This window comes from Anoplolepis gracilipes, chromosome 3, assembly GCF_047496725.1.
Source record: "Anoplolepis gracilipes chromosome 3, ASM4749672v1, whole genome shotgun sequence".
Taxonomy (NCBI): domain Eukaryota; kingdom Metazoa; phylum Arthropoda; class Insecta; order Hymenoptera; family Formicidae; genus Anoplolepis; species Anoplolepis gracilipes.
Genome location: NC_132972.1, coordinates 6,145,760 through 6,162,675, shown reverse-complemented (window position 1 = coordinate 6,162,675; position 16,916 = coordinate 6,145,760). Strand labels below are relative to the sequence as shown.

General features: G+C 31.9%; 3 protein-coding genes and 1 pseudogene across 7 annotated transcripts; 2 read left to right on the top strand and 2 right to left on the bottom strand.

Moving 5' to 3' along the window:
* The first annotated feature begins 1,040 nt into the window (after nucleotides 1-1,040).
* On the top strand, nucleotides 1,041-2,252 carry LOC140663771 (RWD domain-containing protein 4). Its single transcript, XM_072888226.1, has 4 exons — nucleotides 1,041-1,247; nucleotides 1,565-1,674; nucleotides 1,748-1,943; nucleotides 2,028-2,252. Exons 1-4 carry the CDS (start codon nucleotides 1,143-1,145, stop codon nucleotides 2,193-2,195), a joined length of 579 nt encoding a protein of 192 aa, XP_072744327.1. The 5' UTR covers nucleotides 1,041-1,142; the 3' UTR covers nucleotides 2,196-2,252.
* A 24-nt stretch (nucleotides 2,253-2,276) lies between these two features.
* Nucleotides 2,277-4,985, bottom strand: LOC140663770 (RUS family member 1). 3 transcript variants are annotated; one of them, XM_072888224.1, is made up of 11 exons: nucleotides 4,799-4,985; nucleotides 4,554-4,723; nucleotides 4,293-4,450; nucleotides 3,966-4,126; nucleotides 3,658-3,850; nucleotides 3,482-3,597; nucleotides 3,206-3,402; nucleotides 2,848-3,107; nucleotides 2,584-2,770; nucleotides 2,397-2,510; nucleotides 2,277-2,302 (listed from the first exon to the last, which is right to left on the bottom strand). In XM_072888224.1, exons 2-10 carry the CDS (start codon nucleotides 4,615-4,617, stop codon nucleotides 2,443-2,445), a joined length of 1,404 nt encoding a protein of 467 aa, XP_072744325.1. In that variant the 5' UTR covers nucleotides 4,618-4,723; nucleotides 4,799-4,985; the 3' UTR covers nucleotides 2,277-2,302; nucleotides 2,397-2,442. The 3 variants fall into 3 exon arrangements, with proteins under 3 accessions (XP_072744325.1, XP_072744324.1, XP_072744326.1); XM_072888223.1 differs by having other exon boundaries at nucleotides 2,277-2,510; XM_072888225.1 differs by lacking the exon at nucleotides 4,799-4,985 and having other exon boundaries at nucleotides 2,277-2,510; nucleotides 4,554-4,792.
* Nucleotides 4,830-6,649, bottom strand: LOC140663564 (uncharacterized; annotated as a pseudogene).
* A 1,995-nt stretch (nucleotides 6,650-8,644) lies between these two features.
* On the top strand, nucleotides 8,645-16,887 carry LOC140664004 (glucose dehydrogenase [FAD, quinone]-like). 3 transcript variants are annotated; one of them, XM_072888660.1, is made up of 7 exons: nucleotides 8,645-8,749; nucleotides 11,812-12,059; nucleotides 13,905-14,103; nucleotides 14,192-14,435; nucleotides 14,507-14,677; nucleotides 14,813-15,468; nucleotides 15,634-16,887. In XM_072888660.1, the coding sequence occupies exons 4-7, from the start codon at nucleotides 14,240-14,242 to the stop codon at nucleotides 16,483-16,485; spliced, it is 1,875 nt and encodes a 624-aa protein (XP_072744761.1). In that variant the 5' UTR covers nucleotides 8,645-8,749; nucleotides 11,812-12,059; nucleotides 13,905-14,103; nucleotides 14,192-14,239; the 3' UTR covers nucleotides 16,486-16,887. The 3 variants fall into 3 exon arrangements, with proteins under 3 accessions (XP_072744761.1, XP_072744764.1, XP_072744763.1); XM_072888663.1 differs by lacking the exons at nucleotides 8,645-8,749; nucleotides 11,812-12,059 and adding exons at nucleotides 12,070-12,402; nucleotides 13,067-13,162; XM_072888662.1 differs by lacking the exons at nucleotides 8,645-8,749; nucleotides 11,812-12,059 and adding an exon at nucleotides 12,070-12,402.
* The last annotated feature ends 29 nt before the right edge of the window (nucleotides 16,888-16,916 follow it).

Sequence of the window (16,916 nt, the reverse complement as noted above, 5' to 3'; positions counted from 1 at the left end):
TCTCCGGTTCACATTATGTGATACGGCAGTATTTACCGATGGCATATGGCCAAACAGGAGGGGGGCTAACTTCCACTTGGCCATTTTTGTCCGCTGTACCATGGCCGGACATCGGAATCGCGAAAAGTGAACGTACATCTCCCGTTTAAATGGTACATATAACTCCAAATGCGACTTATTCGACGCGGTTCTCTTCTCGCTTCTGTATAACTCGCGCGATTAAATTCCGTGGGAAATAATTTACCTCGCACATGTCTCGCCGTCGTCGCGCCATCCCTCAATTTATTCAATGGAAACGATCTGCGTTTCTGCTACCAAAAGAGACTTTTATTTTGTCGTCCTTGATGACACTCTTCTTTCTTATCCACGATTGCATCCGTCTTGAGAGCACCTGTCAACTCGCATTAACTATAATAGAAATCGCTATGTGTCATTTACAAAGTGATAAATAAGTTATTGTTTTTTGTCAAAAATTATCAGCTCATATTTATATCATTTTATTTCATATATATATATTGCCGTTATATATAATGCAGTTTTGCATACAATTTCTAAATACCCTGTAATATTTGAAGCACAAGCAAATATGACTTATATATATATATATATATATAAAATACCATAAGCTTTCCATAATTTTTCTTTTTCACCTATTTATTTTATCGTGAAAATACTAGTCCGTTGAATAAAAATGATCGACAAAATGTACCTACCTACTTATTTTGCGCTGTTAAATTGTGAAATTGCTTGAAATGTAAAATCAATCCGCACAAAACTCAATAATATTGATTATCACATAATTGCGTAAATACAAACTTGATCTGTATGCTTTGATATCGGATACGCGGCAAAGTTGATACGAGATACACGATGATGTTCGATGTCGAATCGGCAGAATATTCTGGCGGGAATCTAACAATAAGAAAATTTGCGCGCTAAATTATTGTGTCGGCGCTGTCATCTGGCGAAGAGATCATGAAACTAACGTGGATAAAATAGCGGATTACGCGTCATCTGGTTGTTCTGTGCGAAACAAAATTATACAATTTTTTAACCTAAAATTCGCATGTGTCGACTCGCGCGATTAGTATACTTCAAGTAGTTTAACGATTATTTGACATCTAATTCACAAAGAAAGGGCGATGAGCGATGCCGAACTCCAGGAGGAGGAAAGAGAAGTATTACTCTCGATATACGACGGCGATCCGGCTTTTAAACAGTTAACACCCACGACATTTCAATACAAGGTGTGAGGATCACGTTTGCGTATTCCGGATAACTTTGTCATGATTAAATATTTTTATTATACTTTGAGAAATAATTGAGTATAAAAAGATAGATGTAAAAAAAATTCTATTTTTTGCAGCTGTTATTTTCACTGAACAATATCGTCTCATATTTCTTTAGTCATAGTTTGACTGATGCTTTGCTCCCTTTTAATTACAGAAAATAAGAAACAATTTTAAACAATACACAAATGTGTTTTATTTATATGTTTAACTGTCAAAATATATGTTATTTTATATATAGATTGTTTATAAAATGACAATAATTTATTATACAGTACGGTGAGGATAATGATATGAAATCATTTCTACTGGAAATATCATGGGGCGCAACTTATCCTACAGAGAAACCAACTATCAATATGAACACATTTTACAATAAACATATGTAAGTGCAGTCAAACAGCCGCTCGATTATTCTTATATTATTGTGATTAAAGATGAATACTTGGAATATACAGTGTAGAAGAGGTAAAGGACAAGATAGTAAGTCATATAGAGGCAGAGGCTGAACAATGCTTAGGTAGCGCTATGACGTATACGTTATTTCAGTCTGTCCAAGAACATTATACAGATTTAGTGTCTATGCAACCAAATTCAGTCATCGATATAAATTCGCATACTAGTAGACTAAAGATTACAGATGAGAGCCAACAGGTATATAAATATATATATTATACAATACATTAGTATATTGTCATTAGAAAGATTAAGATAAAGTAAAGTAATATAAAATCTAAGGTCGAGGAAACAGTAAAAAAACCCAAAAAAGAACATTTAAGTAAAGCACAAAAGCGTAGACAATGGAATAAAGCAGATGGCAAAGGTGAGAGACCACGAGGATGGAATTGGGTGGATATAGTAAAACATTTATCACAGACTGGACCAAGATCAGAACAGGAGTCTTAGTTTGAATCATCTATATCATTTTGTACAGCAATAAAAGGCATGTTATATTTTTATAAATTGTTGCAAGTAAAATCAATTCCCTTATCTATATCCTATATATATATTTCCTAAAAAATGATTTTATTCTTATTAACATATCCTGCTACATTATTTCCTTATTATAATATTATGTAAAAAAGAAATTATTTTAATATAAATAACCTTTTAGAGAGTTAATCATTTTATTATTTTTAACGAATGTTTGTTTTCATTTTCCATCTTCCATGAAAAATCTCCATGCATCAACTGCCAATAAATTTGTTTCTGTTTTCCATCCTGAAATTATTAACAGTTATATATCTATGCTTATAATAGTAAATAAATATCAAGATAATGTAACTGTATGTACCATTTATGTTCAGATTCCCAAGGAATGTTTCATATTCATTAGAGATAATTAATTCTGTAGCACAAAGACTTTGGATAGGTATTGAGAATTGTATATTGCTATGTAAATCCATAAATTTCTTATGAAGAATATATATATTCAACAATTGATATGATAGTTCAGACGTTTCAGATCTCAACAATAAATCCTGTGCAATATTAAAATATTTATATAACAAAATTATATTATTATATTAATCGTGTGTAAAAAGATTTTGCTACTCACAATTGGGATTTCTTTTGCCATACAAATGTAAAATCCACACACGGAAGCATAAAAATATGCTTCCAATATTTCGGCATCTTGTACATCTTTTTTAAGAATTATAAATATATTCCTTTTTTTGATATCTATTATTATCAAATATTTTCTGTTTTCAAAAAATTTTAATAAAAACTCCATTTCCATGGATGAAATTATACTTTTCTTCAGAACACTTGCAAATGAAACACCAATTTTAATATCAAACCCGCATATACTTTTGGCTGAAAATAATATTCACAATTCATTACACTCTTATATGGGGAAAGTGCATTGTTATAATGTCTTATTTGATGAGAGTGCATAGTTAACAATGACTTACTAGGATTGCCAAATAGAAATACTGATTCTTCTTTATTTAATTTTTTTGGTTCAGGAATTTGCTCATTTATCATGTAGTTTTTAATGATTAAGGCTAGACGATCTTCATTCAGTGTATCTAAACATAGCGCTTTAACCGCCGAATAATTCGCATAGAGATGGACTGCCACCAGGAAGAGATACAATTCTATTATGTATCTATATTAAGTATATGACTTCGTCATTAAGAGCATTCATAATATAATAGTAAAATACCCTAAATATACTAAATACGTACTGTCTATCGTGGAACAAAGACAATATAAAGACTCCAATGAATGAGGCGATTAGATTTACACACATCTCTTGACTCCCATCTTTTGCAGCGACATCAGCCAAATTATTTCGTCTTGCCTATAACAGAAAAGTAATATTAGCGCTAAAACTATAATGTTTGGATTAATAATTATTCACCTGATGTTGAGTTAGCGCTACTCTCGTAGCTCCACCAGCAACACCAACAAGAGATTTCATAATAGTGGAGATACACAGAATTAAAACGGAATATGATGAGAAATATGACACAAGTAATTCCATTCCTGCTGCCATGTCATTCAGAATGTCAGCAAATAATCTCCATTTTTTACATTGTCCATCTAGTTTGGTTCTACAATGGAAAAAAAATGTTTTAATTAAACTTTGACATTAAATTTTAATTACAAATGTATGATAAAAGTATATAGTATTAAAAAGTATTCATGAACCTGTTTATATTATATTACCCATTCCACCATGCAAACATTATACTGCCGACCATTCCTGCACCACTTTTCAAAATCCACGTTATTGCTGCTGCCAAGGGTGTAGCGTTTGATTCTCCAACTCCTATTCCTATCATTATAGAGTGGGTTGCAAGTGTATTCATTATAGTACTCGCAGAGGCCTGTAAAATATAAGTATAATTTTTGTAAATCATTGTTCACATTCTTTATTGGCTAATATAAGAGAAAAAATGATTCTTTAAAAATTTCTTCATAATAAAATTTTGTTAATGTATTATTAGCGCAGTGAAACATATGTCAAAAGTTTACTTGACGATTTAAACTAACTTGCACTGTATCCCATATCTGATATGCCGTGTAATCAGAGTGCACACTATCTGGATATCCTTGTGGCAGAAATATTTCTTTAAGGATAGACACGATCCGAGAATAAATGGATTGCGTTTCGGTCGAGTTAGATCTGATCTCCTTCACACCAGAACCATCTAACCAACAGATATCATGCGGATTAATATATAATTAGCCGATATACAATTTTTTGAATGTTTTAAAGAAAGAAAATAAATTTAGAGAGTGGGAATATTTTACCTTCTGATTTTTCATAAATCGTTTCTTTCTCATTTCCATAGCTTTCACGAAATAAGACACGCATGTTTACCAATGAAGAGCGGGGTTACCACGTTGAAAATTCACTGTTTACGTCTTTGGCGATGTCGCTTATTTTTAAATAATCGTTGTTTATCGCTAATATTATATCACTGCATAAAGATAATGTACAAGTCAATAAATCAATGTAAATTGTCTTCCTCTTGAAAAATCTTTGTAGCTCATACCTTACGCTCAGTCAGCTGTGATCAGCTGTGATCAGCTGTAATCAGCTGTTCTTTTCACCGCGCTTTTTCCATTGTCAAATACTACGCAGGCATCATCGATAATTCCGTTTAATTCGACGATGAATGAATCTAATTTTTCTTTCACTTTATTCGCGATGCTTTCTCTACCATTGGTAATTATGCTTTTCAGTGTATTTTTCGAATCTATCTTGCGATCAAAAATATTTACACTCTGTCCACCTCGTGAGTCATACTCGTGTTCGTGAGCGCCAATTATCCGATTATTTTCAAAACTAGATTCAGTCTCCTTTTTATTAATTTTAGAATCGTTAGTGATATTGAAATTACGTAATCTGTTTTGCATTTTCAGATTATTATTATATATTGAACTTTAACTCGACCACAATTTTTTGAAAAAATTTATATTTACTTTATGATTCTCCGAATTATTATCCTTTTCCTGTTTTCCATTGTCACTTGTATTCTGTAATAATCGTACAAATAATTTTTTGCAATTCATTCCACGTCCATAAATAACTTTTCCTATTTTCTTTATTTCATCTTCAAACTTTTCTTTTTTCATATCTGTATTATTCAGTTTTACATTATTGTGAGCAGATTTGTTGCTAATTGTCGCATTTAACACTTCGTTTACTTCGTTTCGTGATCCGATATAAAATTTCTTTTTATCTATTAAAGCTTCTTTCTTTTGTATTCTTCGCGTCAAATTATATTTCTTCGCGCTCGATTTCGATCTGAAACATCTCAGAAAAAATCGTTGGTTGGTGTTGTTTTGACATTCGATCGAGGAATATTGTATACCTCTGGAAATCCTTTTCCTTTTAATTTTTGATGTAGTAACATTCGAAGGATTATAGTCGCAGAACATATTATTAATAACTTTATTTTGATATTTGTTGGACCTCTTCAATTTTTCATCTGCAACACATGAGATTGTTGCATCTCTTACATTTCTGGATTTTTCGTTGATTTCTTTTCTAAATTTTTCAGTGTCCGAAATGGACTTTCGATACATTCCCGACGCTTCAGACACGTGCGATCTATTTGGTCGTTCATCATCTTCGATTGATTTATCGTTACGCGGATAATCCTCTTTAAATACGACCGCCTCGTTCGTCGCTTTTACTTCCAATGCACGTTTCATGAATGATAAACGAGCGGATAAATCAGTGCCATCCAGCAAATCGTCTTCTTTGAAATTTCTTTGCAGCTCGTCCTGTGCACCAGTTCGTTTCTCCACGTTTTTCGTCGAATCATTAAATTCTGATGGTGTCAGACTAAAAAATCAAAACGTTTGTCATGCATGAAGTATTAATCGATAATAAGACACACATGTACGAATATAAATTATAATTTGCTTTTACAATTTTAAATATAAAAATTACAGGAAGGATAAAAAAATTAATAACATTTTGATAAAATTATTAAATGATATTTTTAAGATTGATTCTTCAATGAGAGGATGATTTTATATATAGAACATAAAACCTATCTAAAATTTATTTTATATTCATATATACATTATATTTATATTATATACTTATACACACACATATATATACATATATATATATATATATATATATATATAATTATTTATTTATATATTTACAAAAAGTTTTGTTGGCAAAAATCCTACCTTGATAAGTTACATATCTCAGTTAAATAAATTACACTTTCGTTTTTAAATGCAATTACTTCTTTTTGTAATTGAAAAATTTTGTTGTTCAATTCAGTTACAGCGACGATGAGAGCATCAATATCAATCTCTGTGTTCTCAAATAAATAGTAATACAGGTTGGAAACTGATGTATTGCAACACGCATCCATCAGTTATATTTTTATTTTTTTACAGCTGCTTATTATGCGATATATATTTAAGGAGAGAAAAAATAAATAATGTCGTTATAATATTTAATATTTTAATATATGCTTGTATGTGTGTAGTAATATAAACTTTTATATTTTTAATAATATATCTAAATGAAACTAGATTAGTAAAATAAATGTCCTTTTCTCACACATTTCAGAAATTGTGTTCAATTTTAAAGATTGAATCACATGGGGTCAATCATGACCCCTAAAAGTAGAGACTTATATTGTCAAAAAAATTTAATTTTATTAATTTTTTTGTTTTATCTATTTTTATGATTATATTTTTACTTTTATTTTTATTTTTATATTTATTTTTTATTTAGTTTGGGGGAGCATGATTGACCCCATGTGATCTGCGACATAATAAAAATACTATATCGTCAAAAAAATTCAATTTTATTTATTTTTTTGTTTTATTTATTTAATTATTAAGATAATATTAATATTTACCCCACGCGATTTCCGACGAGTTAAAATCAAAAGGGCGTTTATTCGTCCCGCGCGACCGCCGGCGGGTTAACAGGCTTTGTAATATTTTAATTGTTACGTCCTGACGGTTCCACGTTTCTTCCTTCCACGTAGGATTAAATGATAACCGTCCGATTAGTGATAACGAAAAGTCGCTCGATAAATGGACCGTTTTTTTGACACATAATATTCTAAATATTTGAACTCAATGTTCAAACATATTCAGGAAGGTTCGATAATGAGAATGTCAATTTTCTCTGTTATCAAAACCGAACAACAAACACAGCTGCACAAATTCAAAACAGAACAACAAACTCAGCTGCAGAAATTCAAAAAATAAGCAAATGCAAATAAAAGAATTTTCTAATTTACGAGCCCCACATCAGATCGGGGATTATTACCAATCGGCAACAATTACATAAGGCGAAAAAAAATACCACTCCTTAACAATTTTTAATACGTATATATATATATATATTTCTGCCCTGCATGTTCTCAAGAATTGATATAAAAAGGAAGACGATACTACTCACAAGTCATTCACTATTCATCATTCACAATTCATAATTCTCAAGTCACAGTCACAAATCTTTTCCGAGTTTGTCACTCAACTCACGGGTGGAATCAGCGTCAGTGAAACCAAAGCTTGAACCCTCATCGACTCACCCTCTCGAACACAACAGACTGACTCTTCCTGTTAATTCTGCAAAGTTCTAAGAACCAGCAGGTAGTAAGTCGACTTTTAATCATTTTAGTTTATCTCAAATATCGCATTCTTATTTCTCCTATAATTATCGCGATTTTCACGACCCAATCGAGAACGTCGGCCAGACGAAGCGTGCTGCCCACTAAACACCAATAGCATTTTCAATAAATTTGGATTCACTTCTTAATACACTTACACATTTATTTTTATTTTGCATTCCTTTTTTTTATTTTAATAAAATCATTGTAAATTTCCAATCAGAATTTAAAATTTAATAGTAGTCTTACTCCCTTCTCTATTCTGATTGACGTCTTCCGCACTGATGTAACACCCGCGATTAAAACACACACTGATTAGTAATTATAATTATAATTAGACGTATATATATTTGTAATCAAATTTAGCGATAATCGTGTGTAACCTTTTCAAAATTATTATGAATAAATTTGTAAAACAAACAAACGACTATAAACTTGGCGAATAAAAACCAAGCGCGGATGTTAAGGTCTATTTACACACATCCGTAACGTATCAGTGCCGTATCTGCTCAGTTTCGTGATTTTCCATCAGTGTCAATGATTATAATAAATAATATTGTTCCTTTGTTTTTAAATGGACATATTCACACATGTTTGGCACAGTTCCGTGACCGGCACGTTCAGGATCTATTTACACGTATCCATAATGTATCAGTGCCGTATCCGCTCAGTTCCGTGATTTTTCATCAGTGTCAGTGATTATAAATATTGTTCCTTTGTTTTTAAATGGACATATTCACACATGTTTGGCACAGTTCCGTGACCGGCACGTTCAGTGTCAGTTCAGTGTCAGTTCAGTGTTTATCAACGATATTTTTGCTTTTTCACGGACGGGTTACGACGGTCAGTATTTATCTGTGGTTCATTCAATATCAAACAAATCACTTTTTCTAAGGTCAAGTCGTGGATTTGGATGTAAATAGAATCTATCGCGTAATTTTTTATATCAAGCAGATCACTTTTTTGTCAATTTTACCGTAAAGTTACGCGATGAACATAATATTTCATTTACATATAAATCTAAGACTTAATTTTAAAAAATTCCGCTTGACATGGAAAGACTCCTGTAAATTTATGCCTATATTTATATTTATTGCTAACTCGTCATCCGTAAAGTGAGCCATTCCGAGAAAATAATTTTAAATAATATAAAATATAAAATAATTTTAAAATCATTTTTTCTGCGAAATTGATAAGTGCACAGGGGACATATTTTTCTTGGTATATTTACCAAGGTTTTTAATTCTCATTTTGGAGAATTTAATAAACCCCTCCTTACCCCCCCCCCCCTCCTAAAGAGACATAGGCGTATTCGCGTTTTCTCATATCCATAAATCTATAAACAAATAGACAAGAGAGATATCGGTGTAGGGCTGAATCACTCAAAAAAGTATTTTGCTAATGTAAATAGATTTCTAGATGTCTCAATTAAAATTTATCGCTATTTTTTGTATCGGTTAGAATATTGTTTGTCACGTATAGAATTTATAGCAGCAATATTCTAACAATACCTCTAGAAAATTTAGATCCCATTGCGAAATATTAATCACAAATATAATTGTCCTTGACAATAGGTCTTAAAGATAGGCATCGCAGAAAAATTTTCTGTCTAAATTACACTAATAGTACAGATATAAATTCTGTCTCCGTCATTTAAATTGATTAAGTGCAAAATATGTGTAGTATCACAGTATTTGCTAATAATTTATCTGTTTCAGTTAATTTTTTACATCTAGAAAATATTTGTTCAAGTTGCAAAATCATTTTTTTGAGTGATAGCTCAGTGATAAGAGCAGTCTTCCGCCAAGCGAAAGATTCGGATTCGATTCCTGATTCAGCGACTTCGTCCCGATGTTTTTTTCGCTTACGTCTCTTTAAGAGGGTGAGGAGAGGTTTATTAAATTCTCAAAAATGAGAATTAAAAATCTTGGTAAGTACACCAAGAAAAATATGTGCCCTGTGCACTTATCAATTTCGCAGAAAAAATTATTTTCCACGAAATCGACGTATTAACATCCGCACTTGGCTCTTATTCGTCAAGTTTATAGTTGCTTGTTTGTAAACATTAAGAGCCTTATATTCGCAGTATTAAATTTGTAAAAAATTAAAAATACAATTCTCTCCATACTCTATAATTTCTCTTTCCCATCGATTGAAAGATCTCACTTGATCCTATCCCGCGTAATAAAGAAAAATTTCCTTTACCAAAAAGGACCATTCGAGAGAATGTCCAAAATAACAGTTCAGAGCGATATACATTATATCGTTGACCTGTTTTTCGGGCCTGACAATTCGTTCAATTCGAGACCTATCGTGACTCTCGAGAATTGTCTGTTACGTCCCTCCTTCTGACTCATCCTTCCCCAAGTTTGGACGTAACATATAATTTATTATACATTTTTGAGAGTCAAAATTGCAAAATCATTACATGTTTTATTTTAATATTCTTCGAGTTAGTAAAATTGCAAATATAAAATTATTATTTTGTTCTTATATATTTATAATAGGAGATAAATTTTGAGAATGATCATGTTATGTGATCCCGACTCCGCAATTCGTTTCTTCCACGGAGATGCGACAGTGATGGTCCGATTGATAAAAGCCTGATGATAAAAAAAAAAATAAAAAAAAGCCAGTCAGTAAAAAGAAACTGCTTGCGACACATAACTTTTGTAACACGTTCAATCTTCATAATAAATTAATAAATAATCATATCAATGAGTAACAAAAATAAAAAGTAGAAAGGAATTTTCTCGGCAATATATTCCTAAACAGAAACCGTAATATGGAAAATTAAACAGTAAACACACACCTGATCTAAATTAAACTTGTTGATGATGAAACTACTGAGGGAGACTATCGGAAAACAATCAAATTGTTACGCCTTTTTTTTATCTATTTTTCCTGAATAAGTCTGAACAATGAAATGAATGCTTTTCTCAAAAAACTGTAACACTGACAATGTAATAATTTATAATAATGTAATAATTTGTAATAACTTTTATGATTTTGCATTGCGTCATTTGTCATGTAATGTTATCAGGTTCTTGTACGCTAAATTCATCATCTCTAGCAACAATCGCTGTACATCATTAGCAATCACCATAAATGTTGTTCTCCAATAGTTCTTTTTCTCATAAAAGATTTTTTTATACACATTGTTAATTTTACATAATATTATTAATTAGCTCGTAGTTCTGAATGATTGTTAAATACTTGTATTTAAGAGAATAAGTGGCTCAGCCCTATTAATAATGGATGAGTAATTTTTACCGTAAGTCCGTAGTACGTCACAGAGTTCCCTGATTCATCGAGAATACGTGAGAAGTATCACGTACGACAAGCAATTTGAAAACGGCTATTGGAACTTTCTCGTTAATACTATATTACGAACATCATTATATATACCGAGATACATAGACATCGTTGCTTCTTCGATGAAATCTCAATTGATCGAAATTAATCCAATTTTAGACATTGATAGTGACAATATAATTTGGCAATAAAAGCAAAACAAACTTAACGTTAATTAGTGAACTAATAACGGAAACAATATACAAATTTCAAAAATTAAGCTCATTTTAAAAGGATTGTAAATAGAACGACATAATTACATTGAAAGTGTCGCAAAGTTCCAATAAAATTAAAAATTGTTACACAAACATGTATGTGTGTACACAGGTTTCTTTTTTCGGAGAAAAGAAAAATCTCCTATCTTTCTTCTTTTTTATCATATGTGAAAATATATTAGTAGTAGTAAAAATCTCACGAAAATTGGAAAGGAATTTTTCCGAAAAAAGTAGATTGATAATATTCTTGAGACAAGAATATTATCAATTTGTTCGAATTATTTTACTGCTAATTAAACTTTCGTATTCTAATATCCCCCACGTGTTATTTTCCAGCTGAAGCTGTAGTTCTCGAAAAAGGTGAGTGGGGAACAACAAAACGGGATCAAGCAGACGATCAGAGGGAAGATCGGTGCACTGGTATATACTGGACAAAGAAAAAAATCGAAAGAGGAAGAGAGAGGCGAGTCGATGACCGTTATGCGTCACATCTATGGAAGAGTCCGGAAACCTGTCTGTGTATACGGCCGATATACCATTGCCATGAAGTACAGGCGAGTAGTCAAGGCTGAAGCAAAGTCATGGTCAGTGTTACTCTATTCTTCGAGTTATATGATTCAGACGTTTTCTCTCATTTATCAATTTTTGATAAGTTTTTGATAAGTCCCGTATCCATCGGTATTATTTCGGGATAAAATTTCATAATTCAAGTTGACAGAATTATGCAATGAAAGAATCATTTCTCTCGGACAATCACATCTTTGCATATCAAAATTTTTTATTGAATATGTTGATAGTGTAATAAATACTAATTAATGTAATGTCCGCGTTGATCGCGTATCGTTAGATCTACTTTAGTGCATTGAAATATAAACAAAAAGAGCAGATTAATATATAATCTTATAGTTTGAATGAGGATACGAAAAGGTAGGCAAAGATATAATTATGATAAATGTAATGTACTTGTTGTGTGTGTTCTGTTTAACATTTTGCATTGCATTTCAGATATAGTTCTTTTAAGTATATATAACACATTACATTTATATAAAAGTTATAATATATTTTTTTTCACAACTTTTTCAACATGTTTTAAATTCTGCAATTTAATTAATTAAAATATAACTTGATACTTTTAATAAAAAAGGAAAAAAATTATCATTTTTTACTTTAATAAATTTTCACACTTGATGTATATTTTTACTTTAAATTAAAACTTATATTAAAACTATCTATTTCATTCAAAAGAATTATCGATTATTGAAAGAAGGTTAAAACTGGTAAATTTTTGTTAACAATTTTGATAATATGATTTTGAAAATACGTATATGTCAATCATAATTTATTTCATATATGAATCACACTTGCACACATACATACATATGTACAATCATTTATAATAATAATTGTAATCATAAAATATAGGTTTATAAAGTTGCGATAACTTGTAAAATTACCACTATCATATAATTCCAATTTTATAAACGAAATTATAATTATATATACATATATATATATATATATATATATATATATATATATGTATATATATAAATTACATCTATATAAGCATGTATTAACAATCGTTTTTCAGGAAGCAAGTAAGTCAGTTTTCCTTTTTAAATCATTTCGTATTAGAAAGCGGTTTTCGAATCAGTACGAGCAACGCTTCACATTTTTCTTTCCTGGTGTGAGTTTTTTTATCTTTATTTATATTTTAACGATGTCTTTTTTATTATTTAAGTAAATTTTTAATATATTTAGAATAAATATTGCAACGATTTACAAGAATCATATATGTTCTTATATCAGCTCCTTGAAATGGATTAAATTTTCAAATAAATATGCATTATTTATAACCTATCAAAAATATAATGTAAAAAGTAAATTCATCAATTGTAAAGCATTTTAATCGACACAACTGAAAAACGATTATTAAATGTGTGTTATCGATTATGTGTCAAATAAAAATTGTAACTTTCTATGGAACAAAAATCTTTGGAGATTGTTCAAAGATTGAAGTGCTAAAGATTCTACGAAATGAATGTTTACAAAATACACGTAATTGCATCTCAATTATTTTGAAATGTTATTTAAATAAATAAAAAGGATTACTTAATGTATGTCAAGCTAGATGAAATCTGTGTCAATCAGTCTTTGAATTTAAAAATATTATAAAATTGTCGTATTTTTATCAATGACAAATTTTATATACAATTTTCAATGATAATGCAGTGATTTTTTTTAACTAAATTAATATAATATACTAATAAATTAATGTAATATATTAACTATAATAATTAATACAAGAAAGGCACGTTTAACTTGCATTTCTCTTTAAGATGTAAATAAAATAGATTTTTTGTGTACATACAATTTTTTAAACACGATTCTCATATGCATGCCAAAGTTAGTTTAAAATTATTTAACAGTTGAAAGTTTCACGAGCAATTGGTATTCACTTTGCATCGAGATCGTTCAAACCGAGCCAGGTAAGTTGGCTCTTCTTCAATTTCTAATGTGAAGGTTGCACGGCTATCAGTTTCATTCCAGCCGTGAGTTGATCATGATCTGCCCGCTATGATATAGAAGAGACACGACAATAGTATTGATGAAAGTACATGTGAAAAGGTACTAAAGTTATCCGAGATAAATTTACCCGGTCTATTGCAATAGAATAAATATTTACTTATGAGTGTGGTACAATTTTAAATTGCAGTTCACTAGTTCAGTGCACTAGTAAAAAACACTACGTCTATAAAATAGAATGGGTGTCGAAAGCATTTTAGCAGGAGGTTTAACTTCAGCCACCAGCGGATTGTCATGGTTCTTTCCGATTCTTGCTGCAGCTCTTGTCTACTTCCAATACGAAGCTTTAGACAATGAAGCGCCGCCGATCGACATGCCATCGGAGGTGTTATTACCTCAATACCATTTCATTGTAATAGGCGGTGGTAGTGCAGGTACGTTCATCAGAAATTTTCATTATTAACAAATAATTCTGATACAAATATTTTCTTTTTTATGGCATCAGGAGCTGTAATTGCGAGCCGTCTATCTGAGATCGAAGATTGGAACGTACTATTGCTGGAAGCAGGCGGAGACGAGACAGAGATTTCAGATGTGCCTTTGCTTGCCGGTTATTTGCAACTTAGTCAACTGGATTGGCAATACAAGACGGAACCACAGGGTGATGCCTGTTTAGGTAATTTTCGTAGTTCATTATATCTTTTTTTTCTTTTTCAAAATTCAGCAAGTATTCCTTTCTCTTCATCTTGTTCTTCATCTTGTTTCTCTCTCCTTCTTTTTTTCTTTTTCGTATATCATTAAATACTTTTAGCGATGGAAAATAATCGTTGCAATTGGCCCCGAGGCAAAGTAATAGGAGGATCCTCTGTGCTCAATTACATGCTGTACATAAGAGGAAATTTAAGAGACTACGACATGTGGGAACAACAAGGATGTACCGGCTGGGGTTCGCGCGACGTCTTGTATTACTTCAAAAAATCCGAGGACAACAAAAATCCTTATTTGATTCGCACTCCGTACCACGCGAGCAGCGGATATTTGACAGTTCAAGAGGCTCCGTGGCACACACCTCTTGCGGCAGCCTTCGTTCAGGCCGGCCAAGAGATGGGCTATGAGAACCGTGATATTAATGGCAAATATCAGACAGGCTTCATGATCGCACAGGGCACTATCAGGCGTGGTAGTCGTTGTTCAAGTGCGAAAGCGTTTCTAAGGCCGGCCAGACTCAGGAAGAATTTGCATGTGGCAATGCACGCACACGTGACTAAAGTGCTGATTGACCGTAAATCAAAGCGTACTTACGGAGTAGAATTCGTCAGAGACGGTAAAATGTTTCGTGTACGGGCGAATAAAGAAGTGATCTTATCTGCTGGTGCTGTCAATTCACCTCAACTGTTAATGTTATCCGGAATCGGGCCAAAGGAACATTTGCAGGAGCTCGGCATTCCCGTGATTCAAGATAGCAGAGTTAGTACAAGAATTTATTTATTATTATTTTTCTAGATCTATATTTCTAAATATTTTATAACTTTACACCATACGTATGTATATAATACTCTAATTAACATTAAAAGTCTTTTTCAAATTTTATCAATTTGTATTTAATTTTTTACAAAATTCCTGCACTTCCAGGTCGGCTATAATCTTCAAGATCATGTCGGATTGGGTGGACTAGCGTTCTTGGTCAACCAGGAAATATCTATAATACAGAAGCGGTTACAAAATGTACAGACAGCAATGCAGTATGCTGTGCTGGGCGATGGACCTTTAACCGTTCTGGGTGGCGTTGAAGGTGTGGCTTTCGTCAACACTAAATATGTAAACGCCTCGTTAGATTTTCCCGACATCGAGCTGCATTTTGTCTCTGGCTCGACAAATTCGGACAGCGGTGCACAGATAAGAAAAATACACGGCTTAACCAAGAAGTTTTACGATGCAGTTTTTGGGCCGATCAGCGACAAGGATACTTGGAGCGTGATTCCTATGTTGCTGCGTCCGAAAAGTCGCGGTATTATTAAACTACGCAGCACGAATCCGTTTGATCATCCCCTCATCTATCCGAATTATTTTAAAGAACCGGAAGATATGGCCACATTGATCGAAGGAGTGAAGATCAGCGTTGCTCTGAGCAGAACCAGTGCTTTCAAACGATTTGGAAGCGAATTAAACTCGCAGCAGTTTCCAGGCTGTAAACACATTGAGATGTTTACGGATGCATATTGGGAATGCATGATAAGGTTTTATAGCGTAACGATTTATCACCCCACCGGCACGTGTAAAATGGGACCTTATTCGGATCCCAAGGCCGTGGTCGATCCACAGCTCAGGGTTTACGGTGTGGCTGGGCTTCGCGTGATGGATGCTTCTATCATGCCAAATATTGTGAGCGGAAATACAAATGCGCCGACGATCATGATCGGCGAGAAAGGCGCTGACATGATTAAAGAATATTGGTTGAAACAAAAGATGCCTAAAAATGTTTAAAAAAAAACGGTAAGATATCTTGAAATTATATATTAAATATTTGTATAAAATTATCAAGTCAATGAATTTGTGAAAGAAATCAGTAAGATATCTATGCAATAAAAAGATCAACAATCAAGAAGTTTAAATGAGCTTACGTATAGATTTATAGCTTATATACCTATTTCAATTATGAGGTAGTCAGGTTTTTACAATATTCGTTCTCAGATTGTTGTAAAATCTTTGTATGTAACATATTAGTTATATAAAATGCTGTAGGGAGAGAAAAAAGAGAAAGATCTTTCTTTCTCTTCATTCTTATGAGCGAACACGTTGTAAAATATAATGTTATTTGTATTATACTCCATAACGTATATATGTAAATGTAAATATATCATTTTTTAAATATATAAGTGTATTGTGTCTCTATGAAAAAGTAAGTCTTATAATTA

Bases quoted from the DNA above. Each gene is read 5' to 3' on its own strand.
- LOC140663771 (XM_072888226.1), top strand. From the start codon at position 1,143: ATGAGCGATGCCGAACTCCAGGAGGAGGAAAGAGAAGTATTACTCTCG. The intron at 1,248-1,564 runs GTGTGAGGATCA...TTTATTATACAG, and splicing joins CCACGACATTTCAATACAAG to TACGGTGAGGATAATGATAT. The intron at 1,944-2,027 runs GTATATAAATAT...ATAAAATCTAAG, and splicing joins TTACAGATGAGAGCCAACAG to GTCGAGGAAACAGTAAAAAA.
- LOC140663770 (XM_072888223.1), bottom strand. From the start codon at position 4,617: ATGCGTGTCTTATTTCGTGAAAGCTATGGAAATGAGAAAGAAACGATT. The intron at 3,598-3,657 runs GTGAATAATTAT...TTTCTGTTATAG, and splicing joins TAGCGCTAACTCAACATCAG to GCAAGACGAAATAATTTGGC. The intron at 3,108-3,205 runs GTAAGTCATTGT...TATTATTTTCAG, and splicing joins ATTTCTATTTGGCAATCCTA to CCAAAAGTATATGCGGGTTT.
- LOC140664004 (XM_072888660.1), top strand. From the start codon at position 14,240: ATGGGTGTCGAAAGCATTTTAGCAGGAGGTTTAACTTCAGCCACCAGC. The intron at 14,436-14,506 runs GTACGTTCATCA...TTATGGCATCAG, and splicing joins AATAGGCGGTGGTAGTGCAG to GAGCTGTAATTGCGAGCCGT. The intron at 14,678-14,812 runs GTAATTTTCGTA...AAATACTTTTAG, and splicing joins ACAGGGTGATGCCTGTTTAG to CGATGGAAAATAATCGTTGC.